Genomic DNA, 23,868 nt, shown 5'->3' with positions numbered 1-23,868 from the left:
AGCCCCACAGGGTTCTCAGCATGCATCGTTTCAGTACCGCATTCTCCTAGGGATTAAATAGACTGAAAAGCATATTCTGTAAAATCTGCACAACTTAAATATTTTAAAACATAAATGCTCAAGAAATAGAATGGTTTGGATTCATTTGTATCATGAGTACTATAAAGGGCAGAAAAACAATGCAATGCAAAACAATCAATAGTTTCTTTTTAGTACACTATGAAAATTACCTTTTCAGAAAAAAAAAATCCAAGTACCCAAACCTACTGTACTATGTAAGAGAGTTCATGGACAAGTCAGGCAGGTTGATAGCTACCCATTTTTGTTGCAGAGCATCAGACTTAAAACTTTTCTTTCATTTTGAAAGACTCATCTGCCTTTCTAGTTATTGCTGGTACGCAAATGGGGAACATTTTTGAAACTGGTAATTTCACTTGAAACAGAACATACTTTTTAAATGGGTCAGCTGCAGTTAGCAAACAGAGAAATAAACCATACAAATGGCTAGTCAATCCTGCAAAATATCATCTGACCAGGTCATGTAACCTGGTGAATAATAATAATAAATAAAAATTAATAATTTATAATAGCAAATAGACATACAAGGGGTTCAGGTACCTTGCAGTCAACAATGCAACTGGGGCTCGAACCATCAAGGAGCTGGGCAATGGGAGCTGAGGGTGCTCAGCGCCTTGCAGGACTGGACCATTGAAGAGCGGGTATAGCTCTCCAGGGACCTGGTGAACGGCCTGTTTAGCATCACTCTCAGTTAAGTAAAAAGCTGTTTAATAAAGAAGACTAAAGAAAAAGGTCATCTGAATAAAATAATGCATAAAAATACATAAACAAAAAGCAGTTTATCTTTGTTAGATTATCATGTTTTTTCTTTTAAGGCCTGCCTACAAACAGAAGTTGGGTTTACCGTAAATCAGTTTATAATCCCATCTTTAGTTCAACTAGTGCAACTCTGTGTATAGATGAGGTCACAGTCTTAGGGCTTGTCTACACAGGAGGTTATATATAATTATACCAGTATAGTTAAGCCACTATGGTTATACTGGTGTAACTCACCGTGTAGGAACTCTTATTCTAGAATAATATTGTTTTTCTCTGGTTTAGTTTAAACTACTTCCAAAGTGACATAAACTAAACTGGAAATAGGCACTCTCATTATGGAATAAAAGTGTCCATATGGCAAGTGATACCGGTGTAATGCTTTAAATTCATACCTTACCTCACAGTAGTATAACTCCCATGTAGACAAGCCCTTATATTGGAAAAGCCCATAGCTTAGGGCTTGTCTACATTTAAAGCGCTGTGCTGCTGTAGCACTTCAGTGAAGATGCCACCTACGCCAACAGGAGGGAGTTCTCCCATTGGCGTAGGTACTCCACTTCCCTGAGAGGCAGTAGCTGTGTTGATGGGAAAATTCTCCCATCAACCTAGTGCTGTCTACACTGGGGGTTAGGTCGGTTTAACTGCGTCATTCAGGGGTGTGGATTTTTTGTACTCCTGAGCAATATAGTTACAGCAACCTAATTTCCTAGTGTAAACCAGGCCTTAGAATTTCCCACTCATTTGACACTTCGGGTATGTCTATACTACCCGCTGGTTCGGCAGGCAGCGATCGATCCAGCAGGGGTTGATTTATTGCGTCTAGTCTAGACGCGATAAATCAACCCCCAAGCATTCTCCCATCGACTCTTGTACTCCAGCGCCGCGAGAGGCGCAGGAGGAGTCAACGGGGGAGCGGCAGCAGTCGACTCACCCTCGTGAAGACACCTCAGTGAGTAGTTCTAAGTACGTCGACTTCAGCTACGTTATTCAAGTAGCTGAAGTTGCGTAACTTAGATCGATCCCCCCTCTGTGTAGTGGAGCCACCACTTAATCATTTGTCCCGGGCTCAGTTTGTTCCCATTAATTAGGATTTATGCTTATACTGTCCCACTTAAGCAGCACTCGTCATTCACTGGTATTAGGGGATTGTCTGCACACAGACTTGCACCAGTGTCATTAGACCGAAGCAAATTCTGGGTGGGCAATCTTATTTTGGTTTAAGGGGGCTTATTTCAGTTTAGCTTAAACTTTTTCCTATTTGGTTCATCTAAACTGAACTAATCAGGACTTAAACCAAAATTAAAGTGTCCACACAGATTGCTGCACCCACTTAACTACACATGTTTAAAATCATACCTTAAGTTAAACCTGAACAACTCTGCACGTAGAAAAGTCCATGGCTAAATAAGCTCCCTGGAAGACAACACAGGACAGCAGCTATCTCAATTTAAATATGTCCCTGTTAATTGATATACACTGTAATGCTCAAAATCAACCTGCTCTATTGTTACAGGGTCGACTTGACGCACTGTGGGCTCTGTTGCGACGGCAGTATGACAGGGTATCTTTGATGCGACCACAGCAAGGAGATGAGGTTTGTGTGTGTGTGTGTGCATTTAGTGGTGGTGGAGGGAGAGAGGGAGTTGGTTCTATTTCATAACACCCCCTGGTGTATTTATTAAATTAAGCCTCTAGGCATAAATAAGAATGAACATTGATAATGCACTCCTCTTAGCTAAACCAAGTTGTACAATCACTTTATAGTATTAGTGTCTTCATTTTAAGGATGGAAACTGTAAGATTTGTAATTCAGCAGGTCAGATCATGACAGGGGCATAAGAGGATGGCTCTAGACTGTTCTCAATGGCAGCAGATGACAGAACGAGGAGTAATGGTCTCAAGTTGCAGTGGGGGAGGTTTAGATTGGATATTAGGAAAAACTTTTTCACTAAGAGGGTGGTGAAACACTGGAATGCGTTACCTAGGGAGGTGGTAGAATCTCCTTCCTTAGAGGTTTTTAAGGTCAGGCTTGACAAAGCCCTGGCTGGGATGATTTAACTGGGAATTGGTCCTGCTTTGAGCAGGGGGTTGGACTAGATGACCTTCTGGGGTCCCTTCCAACCCTGATATTCTATGATTCTATGATTCTATGGCACCATCCAGAAAACTCCTACTGAGGCAACAGGATATTCTTAATAAAGTGCTTTTGTATTTCATATATTGTGTCTCTGTAGACTGGTTAGAAGAACAGTCTTCATGTTCTTAACTCTTTGATTCTAAAGCCAAAACAAACTGATGAACAGAGAAACAAACAATCATTTAAAAGTAGTGCCATTAAAGAGATGCATCACCAGCCAAAACATGCTGCAGACCCTTGGTGTCCTGAAGCAGTTAATTAAAATGAAGAATGCTGTAAGTCTCTTGTCTGTCTTAAATGGGTGGTGTGGGGGGGAGATGGTGCAACTCCATTAATAGCAACACTCCCCAAACTTGTCGTGTGGGTGATTGATTTCTGGTCTCCATGTCCTAAAGAGAGTGTCACAAATCCATCTGATGTCTTTTTATGTTGGGATCTGTGACTTATCTTTAAGATATTTAATATTTCATTGAGCCATTATACTCCTTATTGGCTAGAAATCCGAGGAGGAGACTTAGAACAGGTTATTCCAGCTAAATGCAACAATAACTTATACTCAGTAAAGTTGCTCCAATGCACCTGTTAGAGGATACTCAGTGCACGTTTTTTATGACATCTTCCACTTACTGACCAAAGCATACCCCCCTTGGAGCTCTGCCAGCACAAATGCAGATTTGCTAATCCATTGAAATCCGTGGACCCACTCATTCAGACATGGGCAGAATTTGGCACAGAAACGCTATACTCTAGAAATATTCTCCCTTTCAAGAAAATAAATATCCTTTTATCATGTAAGCAGCAATACAAGCTGACAGTGCAAGTATGTTTTTCTCCATTAATTCCATATCTCCTTTCTTTTAACTTTAATTTGCCATAATTTTAAAACAGTTTATCTGTTCACTGACTTAGTAGAACTCTCATTCAGAAATTGATTTTATATATAGCAAAATTAGGGCTTTTTGGAAACTTATCTAAAACTTTTTTAATACATGTCCTTGATGCAGAATACAAATGTGCAACCTGCCTGTTGTTTAATACAAGCCCATTTATTATGCATTGTTATCAGTAGGCACTATTACTGATATTATTAGGTACTGTTCCTCAAGATACTTTGGGGATGTATCACTATCCTTGAGTAAAGAGTAGTGTGCACTGATACTGTTCCAGAAGCAGACCAGGTTCAGTCCCTGCTTCCTTCCTTGTTCCAGAGGGGAAATAATCTGCTCCAGGCCTTAACCAGCAGCAGATGATCAGATAGCAAGTGTGAAAAATTGGGATGGGTAATAGGTGCCTATACAAGACAAAGCCCCAAATTCCGGGACTGTCTCTATAAAACCGGGACATCTGGTCACCCTAGCCATTTTGTTCTGGTTTAGTTCACTGACTGGCACAAAATGGGAGTGGAATGGAGTCAAGGTTCTGCGCACTCCCTACCTCTGCCTGCCTTTCTGTGTGTCACAGGAAGCAGGAGCCCCAAGAGGCCCCACTCTTCCCTGCACTGCCACTTGTAAGGCAGGTAGTTCGCAAAGGGGAGAAAAGGGGAGAGGCTTATGTCCTCTTACTTTCTGCACAGGTGCATAGGACAAGACTTGCTCTAATTCAAGGAGCACCTTAGAAATATCTCTACATTAAAAATTGTACAGGGGCATGGATGCGTGACACTTTACAGGGAAATAAAGCTGAGAGGTCCTCATGCCGGGACTTTGCTGTCTACATTACTCATTACAGCAAAGGTTAACTATGAACCTGGCATAAATTCTGCACCAGAGAAGGGTCTGCCCCAAGGTGTAGGGCCAGAGCTCTGCAGTGCATTGAAGGTGAGGATGAATGTGGTAGAGAAGGAAGTGCAGGACCTGATGGTGATGCTGGAGGTGATATATAGTGTACACTAGAAGGGTGCAATGTGAAAATTAGGGAGGTCAGAAGCAAGAGGGTGCTGCATTCAAAGGCCAGGGCGTGGACCAATTTTTTTTTTTAATCTTTTTTTTTCCTCATAAAAATGGATGGTATAGGATGGATTTTGGAACTATTCTAAATGGAAAAATGGCAAGATTTTGCTGGAATGGAGGCAGAGAGTGGTGGTGGAAGGAATAAAATGTGAGAGAGGAGAGTAGGAGGTGGGGATATCCTTTTTATAACAATGTACAGCTTTGTATATGAACATTTTCAATAGATTTACTGTGGTTGCAAGATTGTTACTGTTAGTGTGTTGGAAATCCGGTTAGGTATAGTAGATCCACATGGCAAACGTATGTGCCATATACAAAACCGGACAGTTTGACAGGTTTGAGAGGTGGGGGAGGGATAGCTCAGTGGTTTGAGCACTGGCCTGCTAAACCCAAGGTTGCAAGTTCAATCCCTGAGGGGGCCATTTAGGGATCTGGGGCAAAAATTGGGGATTGGTCCTGCTTTGAGCGGGGGTTGGACTAGATGACCTCCTGAGGTCCCTTCCAACCCTGATATTCTATTATTCTAAATGCAGTATGAGAATAGAGGCACTGATAAAATAGTAACTGAACAGGCTGAAAATTATGAGTAATTTTGCCGCCAAAGTGGTTTTGCAGGTGTAAAAACGGGACTTTTGTAAAGTGCTGCTGCCATAGAAATAAGAAAACAAATTTTTGAACCAACAGGAAATGAGACTTCTATTTTGTATGAACTTGAGAAGGCAGTGACCAGTGTCTTCCTTTACAAGAAAGAGAGAGAGAGAGAGAGAGAGAGAGAGAGAGAATGAGAGAGAGGAAAAGATCTGGCTGAATTTCAATTGACTGAGAGAGGGGTAGAATTTATAATGCTGGATGAAGTCTTTGTCCTTGGGGTATGACCCGTGGCAACATAAGAACACAACTTCTGTCTGGCTATCCACATGTTTTATACCCCGGAAAAAAAAATCCTTTTATTTATTCATAGATTGTTCAGTGCATATCTGCACTGTATACCTCTTGTGAGTTCAAGTCAGTAAACAAACCAACTCTCTCTCACACACATACTGGAAGCACTGTCATGCTAAATAGCAGGCCAAACAAATGTTTTTCTTTTATTGCTTAGAAACCTGGTAGTTCTCATTTGCAGGAGAATTCACTGCTGAATTCAAGTCCTTGATCACGTAATTCAAGTTTAGGCATGAAGTATCAAAGCAGAGAGAGCTTTCTTCTCCATCCCACTCCCTCCCTGCACCCTCCACGCTTCTTCTCTTTCCTACAAGCCAGCTAATGCCGAGGGTGGCCCAGTTTGAGGGCCGCACACAGTCAAATCAAGAGGCTTTGATTTGTGGATGGAACTCCTTAGAGTCATAAATTTTTCAACTGGCAATCCACAAGGTTAGGGAAGCTTGTCCAGGTGTGAGCTAGCAGGTTGTCGCCGACATCTGTTTAGAGCATAGACACAGGTCCTCACCAGCCTGCAGTGAGGCTGCTGGATTGTCAGCAGATGTAGTTAAGAGTGGCAGAACAGTTTTGGTCTCACATTTGCCGCCTGGGGGGCTGAAACACTAAAGGTAGAGTGGGGGTGGACACAGCTGCGCTCCCAAACATGCCTCAGGCACAAATAAAGAGATCTAATATAGTTTGACTCTGTTGTGGTGGGGAAACGAGGGCAGAGAGCCACTTCAGAGACAACTTAACGCGGCAACATCTGCTGCCAAGTTTCCAGGGAGTGACAGGGGACAGCAGGTACAGATCGAAGTCCCCATGTAAACAGCCTCCATTAAGCCATGGACTCTTTTGAAGGGGTTCCATCAAACAGGCTAGAGTCCGCAGCTGGAGTTTGTTTTGTTTTCAAAGCCCTGTTTTGTTCTGTGCACTAACAAGGTAATTTATAAATGATGCATTACCATGCATTCATACTTCAATACTTTTGGGGTTGCTCCATAAACCAGTTAACTGTCAGAAAAGTGTCTTGGCTTTAATTGAGGTTATGTTAACCTTCAGACCACATCTCCATACTCTCAGCCACACAGCAGAGCTGAGTTTGTATTCTGTAACAGAGACGCCTCGTAGCACCGTTGTAAAGGGGGGATGTCTGCCATTGTCTCTGTTGTGAAACTCCTGTTTTGTGGGCTTCATTATTGCATCTGACAAGAAACTCGGCACAGGTTTGCACTGTGGCTAAACAAGGTCTAAATTGTTCTAAGTTTGTTTGTTTTTTTAAAAAGGCAAAATAAAATTGTTCGTTTTCAAATGCTCCAAATGACCGTGCTGATTTGCAAAATTTGATACTCATTGAGCTTCTGAGCCTGCAAACACTTCTTGTGCTCATGAATAACTCTAGGTATGTGAATAGTTCCATTGAACTCAATGGGTTTATTCATGTGCTTATGATTGAGCAACCATATGCATAATGTTTGCAGGATCGGGGCATAAAAATGTATGTAAAATAAATAAATAATACTATTGATGGGCTTGATGAAAGCCGTTACTTTTATTGGGGAATTCTTCTTAAAAAAACAATAGTACAGTATGTCCTAGAACGTATGATACTTTCACCCTCTTTAAAAAAGTGATTTTTTTATAATAAAAGGTAATGTGCATGCAAATTGCATAGAACAAGAATACATGATAAAAGCTAAAGAAGTAATACCAATATGGCTGCTAATGTATTTTTTTCATGATAGCATTATTTTGTAAGCAACTATCCAAGCAAATAAATCATAGTCCATAGAAAAACTGTTAAAGTAACCTAGCTTTACTGCTATGAGCAGTTCCATTGAAACACTTTTTCAAGTATATGCTCCATGGGGCAGGGACTTTACCTCCCTTTGCACTTGTTTATCACGTAGCAAATTGTGGTTGTTACAGGAAGCAAATTCTAAGTAGTAATTAGTCAGAAGATTGTGCCATCAATTTTTGAGCAGAAATCCCCTTTGGTATTTATAGAGATTTTTGGCTTAAAAACTGATCGTAGGGTAGCTAGTGTTAGTAAGATTGGGCTATAAGTGTATCTTGTATAAGAGAAACCCCATGATTTTGAGCCAGACTAATCACAGATTTTTTGCAGGCAATATACATCACTGTTTTCCTCCCCTTCAATCTCTTATTGAAACATGAGAGGCAGAGAAAGTTAGCAAGATGATTCATTTTAAAATAAATTTGAAATGTCAGATGATTACGTTTACCAGTTATATTTACACATATAAAAATTGTATTTAGCTGGATGGATCATTTCTTCTGATGCGGCCGATTACCATAAGTTATAGCATCTTTGGAAGCTGCATGCCACAGTGTACTTGAGTCCTACATTAAACCTGCCTTAAAATGTGTGACTATTTTGACCAGGACTTTTAGTTTCTGCAGAGTTTTAAGATAATAAATTGGAGAGTATTATTTTGAGTAAACTTGCTGTAGAGAGAGGCTTGTGTTTGCATTTGGAATTCTTTAAGGATCATCATATTTCACTATAGGATATTTGTGTATTAGGGTCAGAGCCCGGTCCTGGTGTGTTTGTGGCATGGAGCCTAAGTAGACCTGTGTAGTCAAGTTGGACTGTATGGTCTCAGAGGCCTCTTCATATCCTGAGGGGTTGTCCTCACTCAAAGGTGGACTTGTAAGGGTTTTGTGAGCTTCTTACTCTCTCCCCACCCCAGCGAGGACTTCACAAGGACAAATTCGGAGTGGCAATATAAGTAAGTGGCAATATAAGTTGCACCTTGATTGGTATAAGCCAGTGGAAATGATGGAAGTAAGTAGACCAATTTACTCTTAGCTCTGCCAATTGACCCATAGGCGCCTTCTGCGCCACTTACGCCACCTCCGAATTCGGCCCCCAGAAGCTTACCACAAGGCTGTGGCAGATGCTGTTGAAGAGGCTGCGTGTATGTGTCGTGCCTCCCTGAAGTCTGGGAGCTGTGGTTGACTCACAGCAAGTGGTGTTGTGGAAATTTAAAAAGACTGTGCACCCTACGACAATTCTCTGCTGACAACTCTGACGTGGAACTATTAGCCAGGTGAGGGGAGTGGCCAAGAAACCAATTATTCCCCTTCAAAGGTGGTCAGGGTGTTAGGGGAAGCAGTTCCTCCCCAAGAAACCTATCTCCATGCCAGTAAAAAAAGAGTCCTTTCTTCCACTCAGCCCACGGCAACTCCGCAAGGTAACAGCAACTGCCTGCACATTGTTACTCTGGTGTATGGTTGTGTGCGTGTATATATGTACTTGCATTGGCGTTCCACTATCTTCACGTTCAGCAAATATCAGGATGTTTTTTCCTCTGTATGGTATAGTAAGCTGCAGGCTCTGGTCTAGGCTCCTATTAGTCCTAGATGCACTAATTTTAGTAACTCATTAATGAATATTCAGTGCCTACTAGTATCATAACGGATTGTTCCACATGATGATGTAACTTCATGGGCCTACAGCCAGTCCATCATCATACATTACAGGGGTGCCACTGAGTCTGCCTGCGTTCCCATTACAAGCCTAGTTTTTCAGGGAAGAGGGTATTTTCTTGATTCACTCATGAATATTTCTGTTAGTATTGAGGGATTCAAACCAGGAACAAGGGTTGGAAGCAGCAGGCTTGTTACTTTATTCTTGTCTTTTAAAAAAATTAAACATCTTGACTATTTTTATGACATCGGTATACAAAATAAGAGTTTGGCTGTTTGGGTTTGGCTTGTATTATTTTTACATGGTTACAATTCAAAATGTTATGCGTCATGTAGATGAGCTCACAAAGATTAAAAGAACAGTGTAATCGTCGTCAGAAAATTGTTATTGTTTCCTGAGTAATTTAAAAAAATAGTTTACGCAGATTATTTTTTTTCTTCTACATCAAACCAAGCCCAGCAGCATTTTCAGATGTGATACTGACAGAGGGTCAGATCCTGCCCCATTGAATTCAACGGGCATTTTGAAGCCCAGGATGGCTCTGCCACTGATTTTTACATAAGGTGGAGATCTGATTTGATTTCGTGAAACATGGAAAGGATTATGTTTAAAAAGTGAGATTTTAAAAAGAATTTTAAATATTCCTTTCTGTATTTAACAAAGTCTATATGTATTTTGAATTTCTGGAATCTCTGTATTGGCATGGGAGTGCAAAAAGAATGATATGCGTGGGGTGAAAATGCATCGCTTTCCTGTACATGTTTTCTGTCAATTTGGGGACCCTCTGGCAAAATATCACAGTTTAAGGCTCTCACATTTTTTAGTGGGAGCCGTGCATGCAGACTGAAGAGCAAAATTTGGGCCTAAGCTTTTTCTGAAATTTCAGCAGACTAGAAGCTCATTTAAAAATCTCTAGGTGCTCCTGTTCAGTTCTCAGGAAAGTGGAAGGAAATGTTTCAAGAAAGTGGAAGTAAAACTAGCTTAGTGCATTCTTCTGAAACTCCCCTAGTATTTCCGATTTAAATTCTGAAGCTGTGGTCAAATCTAAAATAGTGTGTAAGGCACAGGACTAGAATTCAGGGTTCCTTTCCTGGCCCATGCCTTTAGACAAGTCACATCACCTCTCTGTACCTCAGTCCCCCATCTGTAAAGTGGAAATAACAATACTTCCCTCCTTTGCAAAGCACTTCGCGAACAATAGATTGAAAATGCTAACTATGAGCTAGGCGTCATTATGGATTATTAGTTGTTGACATGTGTCATCTGTTTAGGGTTATGTTTTATTTTCGGGGAGGCAACGTTCAGTAACTGGTGCATCTAAACAGTAACAGTTTCTCAGCAGAGAACTCGGCAGCAGTGTAAATTGTATTGCCCCGTAGCAGTTTTTAAAAATATTGTAGCCTAGAGGCTCCAGTCCTATCAGGTGCTGAGTGTCCACCTCTCCCACTAAAATCAGCATCAGGAAAAAGGACCCTTGTGAGATTGGCCTATAATACATCATTCTGGGAATATAAGGATCATAATTTCTCAGCTGTCAGTCAATGAAGGATGTGATAGGTGCTTTTAATGCAGTGGTCTCTATTAAAAGCCAACATTTGTTAATGAACACTAGTTATTTCTTTAACTTGCAGGAAACTGAGTCATTTCAAACACAGCTACATGATAACTGTTGGCATATCCTGTCATTTTACTGATGATTACTGCATCTGTGCTTAAAATCAGCATTTAGGAGTCATCTGGAAGAGTAGGCTGAAAAATTGACCTGAAATAAAGAGACGTGTACATTTTGATGGTCACTACAGTTTTGAAATGTTTGTCTGGTGAGCCCATACAATAAAAATGGGGAATCCTGCTGGAACAGTCCTTGGGCAGGCCTTTGAAATCAGAGTGGACTTTTACACGTAACCACCGTAGATAGGCTTTTATAGCTTTTATTAAGAGTACAGCGAGTTACATCTTAAAACACACAAAGGTCTCAAAGATGCTTTCCTCCCACAGCATGAGATGTGTCCTCTGAATGCGTTAAGTTTTTTATTTTTAATTGGCCTAGAGTTGCCATGCTACCACAAAGTGTGGAGCCAGAGCCATTCTTGCTGTCTTCATTAGTTTACAAACCACTATGGGGAAGCTGAGCATTTTAGGCCATTTAGCACATAGAGCTTGATGAGTATCAGGGCCACGCTTGCTGTGCGGAATGCATAGGGATAATGCCTATTAAGGAAGATAAAGTCAATCTTTTCTGGGTGCAGTGTGAATTGGTTACAGTTACAGCTGTCACTTGCTGTCTCAGCTGCCATGAAGAGCATGACAGTGGTGTTTTTTTTTTTTATAAGGTTGAGCTATATGAAGAAATGAACATTTTATTTTCAATTTGGTTTTTCCAATAATTTGTTTGTTTTTAAAAAAATTCACATTTGCTTATTTGATTTCTTTAAAACACCTTTGTATGGAAGTAGATGGAAACAGAACAGTTATATTTAATCAGTCTTCCAGGATTGAAGAGCATGCAGTACATATCTAACCAAGCTCAATCATAAAATGCAAACCCCAACTCCTGCACAGCTATTATGTACTGTGGGGACTGACGTGGTTTATGTTAATGCTGAGTATCTCATTAGTCCAGTTTACGGAAGGGCTGACTACCCTCAAGAAACAGCAAGTAGAAAGCTGACAGTTTAATTCAGTTGCTACTCTCCAGAAGAGACGTGACAGCTTTAACTGTCTTGTGCGCCCAGATTTATGAACTAGTCCTACGCTCTTAACCAGATTAGTTCCTTTTCCATTAACTGCTGAAAGTAGGGCAGCTGTCCAAGCGGCTGGTTGTAAATTCGATAATGGCGGCTGTGTTAATCTGTAGGCTTTTCAGATGGAGAAGGCAGCAGATAACAGGATTAAAGTTTCACGACCTGGGGTTTTCACAGCCCGAGATGGGGGCATAGGGGGATAGAGAATGACTTCTGTCATTAATCTTAATTGATTGCCAAGAGGTTTTAATTAAGGTTATTAATTAGGAAGAGCCTTAACACACTGTCTACACATGAGCATCAGATGCTCCTTTGTGAAATATGGCTATATTGCACATATACATACACATATCGTATTTCTGTATGAAATATGTATGTGTGTGTACAGAGAGAGAGAGAGAGAGATGTATTTGTCTGTAAATATGTATATAAGCATCAGGAGTTTTTTGTGAAATATGATATTGATACACACCCATATTTCTGAATGATATATGTATATCTATAGATAGATAGATAGATGTACCTGTGCATATGTCTATGGGCCTCTGTTGCTCTTTTATGAAGTATGGGGATTTATATAAATATCTATCTTATGTGTAGATGTATAAATCCCTGTATTTCACCAAAGAGAAGCTCATATCCATCTGTATCTGTAGGTAAACAGACACCCATACATATTTCAAACAGAAATGTTTTCATTTGCATCTTTCTTAATGTCTTTGAGCTAATATTTACCTGTTCGGTTCATTCCCTCTGGGGCACCTGGCATTGGCCACTGTCAGAAAACAGGATACTAGGCTAGATAGACCTTTGGCCTGACCCAATATGGCTGTTCTTATGTTCCTAATATTCAATCCTTCACTTTTTTTTTAACAAGTTACTGTAGGACAGTTAGGATAGATAGACAAATAACAGTACATCCTGGTACAGTCCTGGTTAGGGCAACAGTAATAAATTTCAGTAATGTTGTTTTCATCTTTACCAAAATACTGTACACCAGAGGAAATATTAAATTAGGGATTGAGCATATAAATTAGGCAAGAGGAGAAAGTGCTGTTATGAAGTCTCAGCATTTGGGTTTCATTTAGATTCAGACCACGTTAGAAATGTCTCCAGGCTGAAGGTCCTTCGTGTCCAAACTGAGCTGTGAACTGATGCGGCCTTCTTCTGGTGAACCATGTTACCCTCCACTGCAGTTCGTGTACTTCCTGCTTTGGCGAGCCAGGAGAATCCCTGTTTGTTGATGAGCGCGCCAGGCGGTCTTATCATGCCATCATCCAGTTGCTGTGCCATAGGTGATCTATATCTGCTTTTGTTAGTGAGCCCAGGAAATCCTCCTCACTGGTTGGTGGAAGGTGAGATTGGGAGTGCAGCTACTCACAGTTCGATCTCCAAGTAGGGCATGATTTCTTTCACTTTCTCACTACCTTGGATAAAATGGCTGTAGCACCTCTACCCCTTGCTTACAGCCTGTCTCTTCCCCTTTAGTCACAAAGTGAAGACAATATTCATGGGCCAGACATATGAAGTAGAAGATGAAAACCTTTGCAATGATGCTGTAAGAAAAGTAGACACCAGAACTCAATGATGGTTTTTTACAAACATTCACTCAGATTTAAATATGAATATGCTTTGGTCATGATGTCGCCCCTTTTGTTTTCACTTTCTGTGAACGTTTTAATGACCTAGCTTTATTTGATGGAATTAACACACAAAGCAGTTTTCAGCTTTCATGCTCAAATAATTGCACTGGAAGTAGTGGGATGGGACATTTCTCAACACACCTGGAAGAGGAGGTTCCCCAAACCCTTCAACACAGCCCTGGCATAGGGACAATTAAGAGAATCAGACGATCTGATGGCATCTTAGCAACTAGGACTGCATATGGATCCACAAGTACTTTGTGCCAACAAGCAACAGGATGCTAGAAATTTGTTGGTCAGCAAATGCAGTGTATTTGGGATGGGACATGGTTTGACAAAGCAGTGGGAAAGGAAAGGGTGTGGTTCAAGATTCCCTTATTAATTGGGCATTGTGTCAAGCCCTAGTGCCCTGGCAAAAAAAAAAAAGAGAGACAATTACGGCACTGATTCAGCAAAATATTTATTCATGTTTTTGATTCTAAGCAGGTGGTTAGTCCCATCAACTTCAATGAATGTAGCAGGAGAAAATTACATTTAAACTCTGTTCCCAGCCCATCAGCTTTAGCTACCATTCTTCCTCCTAGGATAAGACCTGTATGGGACAGAAAATAAAAGTTTTTAAATATCAGAAATGTCCGTAATAAAATATATTTTAGCAGTTGCCAACAGTGTGATAAAATGTTTGGTGAGACTTGGCATATGAGATCTTCACCTGGACATGCTGTTTTGACGTATGCATACCGTTGAAAGTATTATTACTGTTAATGCTAAATAATACTACGGTTCCTTACATTGGGACTGTGCCGAGCACTGTGTAAACACAGAAGAGAAGATATTCCCTCCCTTGAAGAGTTTACAGTCTATGGACCCAGCCCTGCAGAGAGTTGCAGATCAGTAATTTTAGGCACACGAATAGTCCCATTGGGATTAATCCTGAACCATTAAAATTAATGGCTGTGGGGGGGGGAGGGGCAGAAAGAGGGGTGAAGATTCATTGTCTTGAATGCGAGCAGGACCAAGCTCATTGAGTTCAATAGATTATGCCCAGTTCTTTTCAGGATCAGGCACAAATGGACAAACAGTTGGGGATGGGAGGTAACCTACAAACAAATGTACATGGTGGTTGTATGTTGCAGGTGGACAGTTTAAAAAAAAAAAGTGAAATTCATCACTTCTTTTTATTCCGCTACTGTGATTCAAAATGATGTTCTTATTTTTACAGATTAACGTCTGCATGCCCATAGTCCATAATGAGCTATGGATTCATTGAGAATTAGCAAAAAATTAAACAGGTGATTTATTAGCACTCTGTACTAACAGCTTAAGAATTCATTTTTGGGACTCCCTCAGAAAATCTCTCTCTTAAATCTACCAGGGATGGTAAGGGCTTTTTGGTTTGGTTTAGTTTGTTTTTGTGAAAAGGGAAATTGCTATATAATAAAACAATATATGATTGTGGCATAAAATGTCAAAACCCAGTAGGGTTTTACGTTCAAGCTGTCATCCCATAACTCAGAACGTTGTGCTATTATTTATTGTTTTTGCCCAACAGTGTGACACAATGGAGTGTTGTCAGCCTAAACATTTCAACACTGAATGTGCTGCCTTTCGATGGTTTATGTCTTAACCTTACTGCAATTTAAACATAGGTTTAAAAATTAATTCAATTACAGATAATAGTGTATTAATGCTGCTTTCTGTCACTAAGTATATATGGCTCTAATCCTTTTGGGTCATTCTGAAATGAATTTTGCAACTTCTACTAACTCTGGTGGACAAATGCTAAATGAAAATCAATCACTTTAATTTAAAATAGCTAAACACGCTGTCTTTATTAAATTGCCTTTGTCAGACAGCTAACCGGATGACAAGTAACAGTTTGACTGACCTCTAGCCTTTAAATGTTTTTAACATAACGCTCTGAGGATAGTGGTTTCATTATTATAGTATTCCTTGTATTCTAGGATTCAATATTTCTGGTTCACACATTGGAATCACTTTCCTTTTGATCCACATAGATGTACATTTCGCTCTACGTTTCTCTTCCATAATGTTATCATATTTTTATTATTTACTAACACAAGGCCTATAATTTACATCAATTTGACTATTATTTAAGAGGTATAGAATTTTTAGCTATTTCTTGGGATCTGCTAGTGACAGTTCCCTCCACTGGAAACAATAGAATACATTTTAACCTTTTTAAATATAAAATTCCTTGCTAGATGCAAATATTACTGAACGATCAGAAAAGGGTAAATGCAGGTAGGAAATACAAGGTAGCAATAGATAATTTTATATTACGCTGTGCCAAAGGAGATGAGAGTATTTTATGTTGTGTTATAGTACAACATAAAACCTGCAAAAAGTTGGAAGGGTTGTAAAATGATGGGCAGATATCTTTTAGGAACTTTTTAGAAAATGATCCCAAAGGAATGTTCGTTGATGTTTTAAGGTTGAGGTTTTCATAAGAACCTGATGGAGTTAGGCAACCATTGAAATTCAGTGGGGAGTTGAACTCCAGGCTGTCTCCCTTAAGCTCCATTGGAAATCCCAGCATCAGTGCCCCAACTAGTGGATATGGCATCATTGTCTTTGTGAAGTTGCAACAAAGGACAGTTAGATTCTGATCTACAGAAAACCAAAATACATGGTCACGTGAATGTGTGCTGTGTTCAGAGTCCGTATCCGAGTATTTTCATTACTTATTACTGTACACATTCTTATTCAGGCATGGTTAGGAAGACACTTAAATACATGCTTAAGACCATCCTTACTCAGCTCCAATGGGACGTCTGAGGGAGTTAAGAATGTGTTTAAGTGATTTCCTGAATTGGTACGCTTCCCTGTTCAAGCCTTGTATTCTTTTTTTACTCGGTCCAAATCAATTCAGTCAATGGTGTTTTGCCCGACTAAGGCCTGAGTCCAGCTTTCATCTCAGTGTTTCTAATGTCCGAAAGATCAAATTATGTAATGCACGGAGGCGTGGCACTGGCTGGAGATCTGTGGCCGTGGCCTCAATGAGTTTGTGTAGCCTGAGAAGAATCACCTTCACTGTGGGTAGCTGGTAGCGGGTCTCTGTGGTTAACAGTCCTCTGCAGAGGGTTTGTGTGCCTCTGACAGTGCCCTTCCAGCTGCCTGGGAGAGGGACAGAGCTTCGCTCAGCACATCTTTCCCTGCATCCCCCTCCCTCCCCCCATGCAATCCATAGGTGATGGGTAAGGACACAGAGATCCTTCTCTCCTGACTTCCCAGCTATCGCTACTTACAAAGGCCCGTGATGTTAGTAGTTCTGAGGTACTTAGCTTCCTCCTTCCGCAGCAGCTCTGTGGGGATTATGACGGCTCCTCTGAGGCCTGTACAATGGGAAAGGAAAAGGGTAGTAATACATGGAGCGTTGCATGGGGAAAGGAGTGATGGTGGCAGGAAGTCCATTTGTATGTGCTCCTGAGTGGATCCATGGGCCACCAAGCTCTTTCGCGTCCCCTTCTGCCCTGGCCCCAACAATCTCTTCAAGATCCTAGAGCTGGCACACGGACGGATTAGATGTTAACAAAACATGCTTCTCAGTCCCATATGAGAATTTAGTCCTGACGGTTTGTCTTTCCTAGCAAACCCGACCTCCGTCAACATAACACATTATAACAGGTCTCTAAACCAAAGTATCCTGTACCTCAAAGCTAAAAACTGAAACTTACTAAAATAAATGGACTCTGTGCTTTGGGGCACATAATAATTTCAGGAACACTTGCTTTTATCTCCCGGTGCCTGCCTTCCTTGTCACTCACACTCACCATGCCCATCAGTAATTCAGAGGGCATTAGTTATTATCATGATAGTATTGAGTTCATTGGCCAGCTTGAGTCTCTGACTAATATTTTGGTTCCTCTTTAGCCGGAAATACTTGCAGGTTATTTTATTTGATTCCACAGATGAATGTTTCTGTTTGCTAGTAGCCACTTCACATCTCAGGCAGTTAATGGAAATGACCTTCTATTTGTGCAACTATTTTCATATTGATATTCGAAGTTGTGTCTAGCAGCCAAGCATCATTAGTAGACATCAGTTGCTTTTGATAATGTGACATGAATGCACCTAAGCAGATGGACAGAGATCATATGTGACTAATGAACTTGATGGTGCGTTTTATTAAGGGTCTGACGGCAACTAAATATGTTGTGTCCCCCTCGTCCTCATGTAAAAATTAGTAACAAACGTTGCAATGGAAGATTTTAAAGAGGCAGTATGCTATTGATTTATGGTTATGTGAAGGCTGTTGATCTCAGAATCTTTTGATCTCACGGCTTTTCTTTAAAAGGAGCCAATGAACACAATGGGAGAAATACTTTCTCACATTTAATTGCAAAGGAACCATTCAGGGAGTAAGGTACTACTCAAAAAGAGTAAAGGTGATAGAATTGGCCCAGTGCTGATACTGTGGTTCTATCCTCTGATCCCCACACCCTTGACATTAAAAAAAAAAAATAAATGGCCTGATTTTCATCAAGTTTTGTGACGCACGTTCATGCAAATGTATGCATGTTTAGCGAGAACAAATCCATGGTTTGCCTGCGCACTTGGCTCGATAGCCACCTGTCTGTCAGATACTAACGTGCACACACAATTGTGTACACATACAACCTGCACAAAGGGAGTGTAGTTCAGTGTCTCCTTCTAGTGGCTGATCCACATCACCGATGAACGAGTCAGCTGCAGCTGCCAGGTATGGGACTTAGTCCGTGAGCTCAAGCATTAAAGGCTCATGGTTTTAACCCTGAAAATCCTGGGTTGGTACACCTCCGTTGGCCCCGGTGGAGTTGGTTATACACATATGAAAGGCACTGAAAACAAAATCCCAGGGTTTGATTCCCCCCTGCAACTCATTTGTCTGCTTTCATGCCCAGCTTCCACCGCAAAGATTTATAGTTCTGCATCAGTTCTCCGGGGACCTAACTCTGAGCGGATCAAGGGAATTGCAGCTGCTGAGCACTTTTGAGGGTCAGCCCCAAACCACTGAACAGCATAAAGCTACCAAACATGAAATAATGGTGTTTTCTGTATTACAATTTAAGATCCTGCCAATTAAAAATTTACCAGCTGAATAAAAGCAAACTGATCAGTTTTTGCCTGAGAGGTAAATACTATGTGTGTGGGGGAGGGGGACACTCTGTAAAACCTCCCATCTCTTTGGTTTGATTGTGGCCAGTAAAGTTTGTAAATATTTTTTTTGCGGGGGGAGAGGGGGGAATTAAATGAAATTGTGGAGTGGAGGCCAATGGCAAATGAGTGTTTAGGGTGAGGCAGGCCCATTAAGAGAAGTCTGGTAAGAGTTTTGGTAACGCTTGTATATTTTTCAATTGTGCGGGGATTTAGAGTTGATAAAGGTGGTTAAAAGCTTGATTTTTCAAAGAAGGCAACTCCCATTGAATTGGGGGCACCTAGCTGTCTTAGACTCCCAGCCTAAATAGAGCATTAAAACCAACCCTACTAAAAATATCATCCAGTTATTTGCATCTGTTAAAGAACTGGCAGCTGTTATAAGACACTCATTTAGTAATGCCTGCTTACCTGATTTACTGCATATATTTTCACTTAAAAATCTGTTTCCAAACTAGTTCTCGTCATCACGTTTTAGGTATCAGTGAGATATATTTGAAGTTTGCCATTTCTCCTGTCTTACTTGAGATGTTGCAATGAGCTATGAAGCAACTGATTCTGCCTGTCAGCCTTCCTCCTAGATCCAACAAAACAAAGGGGACTTGACGCAGTCTTCAAACAAACAGAAAGATCTATTTTAGTTTACAGCACCTGCTTAGCAGTGCTAATAAGAACTGAGATGGTAGGTGGGGAGGATGTCGGGTATGGAAGATGGGGACAAGGAAACTAAGCAGGAGAGTAAGAGTAAGGGTCCATTCCTGTGTTCTCCTATGACTGCAGGATTGTGTCCTTAATTTTTAAAGACCAGGATTACATATTCCCTTTTTGCAATCAGCAATAGTTATGGTTTAGTGAAATTTTGTGACTACTGCACTGAAGAGTACCTAAAATTCAGCTTTAATATATTTAAATAGTATCCTAAAGAAATGAACTGAAAGAAATAGCTACAATTCCTAGTTGTCTAATGTTAGTTTTCTATGTTGTCATACATTAAAGACCTAATCCAGGGCAGAATTAGGCATGTACCTAAAATTGTACGTGGTGAGGAGTGCTCCAGGCCACTCACTGTACAAATAGTTGTACTCATGCATAATTCGGGGCAAGACTGGGGACTGGAGGTCAAACACTGACGGTTTTTTTTCATGCAAAACCCTCAATGACTATAAGAGTTTTTTGTCTGGATAAAATCTGGGGAAAATTAGAATAATAGAATATCAGGGTTGGAAGGGACCTCAGGAGGTCATCTAGTCCAACCCCCTGCTCAAAGCATGGCCGATCTCCAACTAAATCCTCCCAGCCAGGGCTTTGTCAAGCCTGACCTTAAAAACCTCTAAGGAAGGAGATTCCACCACCTCCCTAGGTAACGCATTCCAGTGTTTCACCACCCTCCTAGTGAAATTAAGGAAAGATTTCAGGATTTGGGTCTAAAGAGAAAAGCCATACTGTAACAGGATAAAACAGGGATGCCAAATCACTGAAGCAGTGCTCTTTCATTTGAAAGATTGCTCTTTATTGCCACACATAGACTAGAAATTCTTTGGGGCAGAACCGGCCGTTTTTGTTCCATGTTTGTACACCAGCTACCACAGGGGGGTCCTGGCCCATGACTGTGCCTTCTAGGTGCTGTGATAATACAAATAAGTATTAATAATAATATTAGTACTTTTCCACAAACATAATTAAAAGTACAGGTATTTGGCCTGAATCTGCAACTCTTACTCTTACAAGTCATTCTTACATATGTGAAATTTTTGGGAGTTTTGGTGAGTGAAGATTGCTGTCTTGAGCCAGGGTTGCAGGACTGGGTCCCTTATTTTAACATTTGAGCTGTATTTTGGACCATTACTTCCGAATGGCAGATTTGTTTATAGGGGCAAATGATCATGAAAGTTGGAGTGAGTTGGCTCATTACTATAGAGCATTGTGGATTTTTAAAAATGTCTTTTAATGTTTCATCTCTTAATGGTAGCGCATCATTCCTCAATTCATAAAATGAGCTCCATTAAAATTATTTATTACTAAAGGAAAAGATGAGCATGCAAACCATTCCACGTGATGTCATAATGCACAGCATAAAATGACAGAACATTTGTGAAGGGCAGTATTATTTATCAGTTGCTAAGCACGAGAGAACAGTGCTGCTTACTGCAGGCTCATGTCACTGTGTTATGGTGGACTCCAAAGCCTGCCACACGTGGTAATTACTGTCAGCAGTGACTACTGTAGTGGAATATGTGGGGGGAGATCCTGAGCTAGTGTAAATTGTCATATCTCCACAGTGGTGCTGAGGATCAGTCCCCCCCGCCCCCCCGTCCTGTTTCTTTCTGCATATGTTGGCTGGATTTCCATTTAAAAAGTAGCTTTCTGACCCCTGTTTAGTATGCTGTACGTACTTTCCAGGATATTGTCTCCTTTAATAACATGAAACAGATATATACTCTGCAGATTACAGAAGGGGAATATGATTATATACATATGAGCGAGTGTGTGTGTGTGTGTATGGGGAATGAGAGAAATGGAAGGAATGGCTTTGAACTGTGCTTCTAATGGCTATTTTTAGCTTGCCATTCAGCACTTTCCAACAGCTGGACCAATGCTACAGACCCAAGTTGCAGGTTCAGTAAATGCTGCATGTCTCGTCTTATCGAAGCAGTAGGGCTTTCCGAAAGCGACAGTGGGAGTAATTAAGACACAAGAGAGAGGGGGCAGCAGGTTTCTAAGGGTTACATCCTCTGAAGAAGAGGGAGTGAGAAAGAATGAAGTCAATGATGATATCTGACGTTTTCGGAGGGATGATGCAAACAACAACTAATGAAGGCTGAACAGCTTAGGAAAGGATGTTAGCCCTCCACCCCCGTCCCCCTTATCCCCATGCTTTCGTATGCTCCGTGAACAACAGCTAGGGACATAAGATTATTCGTTCACACAGGAGACTTTGGATTCCCGTATTATTGAGAGAATGTGAGAAAATGAATCTATTACACCTGAGGCCGTGCGTCTCAATCCAGAAGTGCCATACGATCAATGGACACATTTTCATAGTTCTGTTGTGTGCAGCTAATTGATACAATTTATAATTGAATGACATTGTTGGCATTACCTTTGTGTTTGCTCATTTTCCATATCAGTGATGTATGTTTTAATACTAGCATTAGTTAATAATCTGGGGGGAAAGTAATTGGCATGATTAAATGAAGGTGGTGTTAAAAGCCCTGTTAGAGAGCCCAGGTGTTCAAGTATTCTGGTGACGAGCGTTATGGTCGTGCCTAACTAATAAATAAAACTATACTTGCCATTAAACTCATCACAACAATTTCATCTTGTGCAAAAAGAAAAAAGAAAAGTGTCTGATCTTGCCCAGGACTAGATAGGACTGTGTAGAGTCATACGTATTTAAAAGAGACTTGTGGTGCTCGGTGGCAGATTTTCAAGGCATGAAGGGTTTATGTCTACGTTGCCTTAAACAACAATTAATATTATTCATGTCTTTCTTACCTGCAGAATGGGTCCTGAGCCGTGCCCTGTTAGGCCTCCTTGGAGACTAGAATATGGCAAGATGGGGTCAGCCCACCTGGGAGGGAGACAGCTGTTACAGCTGACTCCAGTCTTTGTCAGCATTAATGACCTGTATTTGACACCTCATTCCAGCCGTCCTCGTTTTAGTGTACAATGTATTGTATTAGAATAATTACTACCTGTCATCCTCTATTTAACAGACACACTCCTCTTAGTCAGCCCAGACATATGAGCAATATGTGATCGTACACTAAACCAGTGTTGCCTACTGATCTATGTGTGCGTGTGTGCGTGTGTGTGTGTGTATGTATGTATATATATATGTCATCTGTGAGTGTACTGGTCAGTATATAAACATGCCCTGTTAAAGTAACATGGATTTGTTACTTTAAATTAAGAAGAGGGAGGTTGCTCAGCTCCCCTTAATTCACCCTGTGGGGTGTCAATAGTGCAGAACAGATAATGGGCCCAATTCTGCTGCCATTGAAATCAGGTCTACCACGACCGGACTCTTTACAAGATCACATTGTGCTGTAAGACTCATTTGCACCCATCAGCGTGAGCCACCCAGGAGGAAATCACAAAGGATCTCCGCATGAAATTTTACTCAGATAGTTCTGTCAGAGGAAAAGATGAGGTTGCCTCTTGGATTTAATTTAGTCCTGGCCCAGGACATATGGGAGTCTCAGAGAGCTTCACAGATTCTGGAAGATCCACAAGGTCATCCACATGAAGACTTCATGCCTCGACAGCAGCTCAGGGGAGCCTTGTCCCCCTCTAACTCCCAGGCAGTCCCATGCTGCAGTGGATTTTCCTAGCTTCCCCTTCTCCCCACGCTTCAGTGTGGATATGGGGGACCACACAAAAGTTAATGCTGCTGATATTTTGTTGTTGTTGTTGAGTGAGGGGATTGTGTTGCAGTGTGAAAGATAGCATGTACATTCACCTTCATCTCGCCTCCTCCTCCTCCTGCACCGTCCCATGTTAATATCCCTGAACCCATTCAGTGCTCTACACAGCAAAGGTTCTGTGGAGGTGGCTGGCCATCCGTGTGGGAAGGCGAAGGTCTGCCCGTTGAGGCTGCTCTCACTGTGCAGGTCCTGAAAGAACATCCCCTTCGCCTCTTCCCCTTGTAGTCTAGGTTTCGCTACACAGTAAATACTTCATTTAGCTATAGACATTTGAATACGGTGCGCTGTAATGGTGACATAGCCTTAACTACAGCAGCCCTGTAGCTGCTGTTGTCTGTTCCAGCCCCCAGGCACGTTTTATACAAAATCTTTATTTTCAGCGATGGATTGTATGCAGAGCACCATAGATCTTTGGACAGCCCGATTAAGGGCAGAGGTAGAAAGGACACCACTTGTGCTCTTACACACCCTAGTGGCTGGTCTGTGGAGAACTTTGGTTATATCTATGAATGATGCTAATTGTCTGGCTGTGTGGCCAGCAAGATCGGTGTTGTGGAGACATACGTTCATGGATGGAGAAATAGAATATTGTGTTGGGCAGT

The 23,868-nt window shown here is 41.1% G+C and overlaps 1 protein-coding gene across 2 annotated transcripts in view; it reads left to right on the top strand.

Moving 5' to 3' along the window:
* ANTXR2 (ANTXR cell adhesion molecule 2) overlaps nucleotides 1-23,868 on the top strand; it is a 172,451-nt gene that overhangs the window by 99,812 nt on the left and 48,771 nt on the right. For both annotated transcript variants that reach the window (XM_073340477.1, XM_073340476.1), the window contains one exon: nucleotides 2,351-2,431. In XM_073340477.1, coding sequence (XP_073196578.1) covers nucleotides 2,351-2,431 — 81 coding nt within the window. The remainder of the gene's footprint in view (nucleotides 1-2,350; nucleotides 2,432-23,868) is intronic.

The sequence above is a fragment of the Lepidochelys kempii genome, chromosome 4 (genome assembly GCF_965140265.1).
Source record: "Lepidochelys kempii isolate rLepKem1 chromosome 4, rLepKem1.hap2, whole genome shotgun sequence".
NCBI lineage: Eukaryota > Metazoa > Chordata > Testudines > Cheloniidae > Lepidochelys > Lepidochelys kempii.
This window is presented reverse-complemented; position numbering and strand designations above follow the sequence as displayed.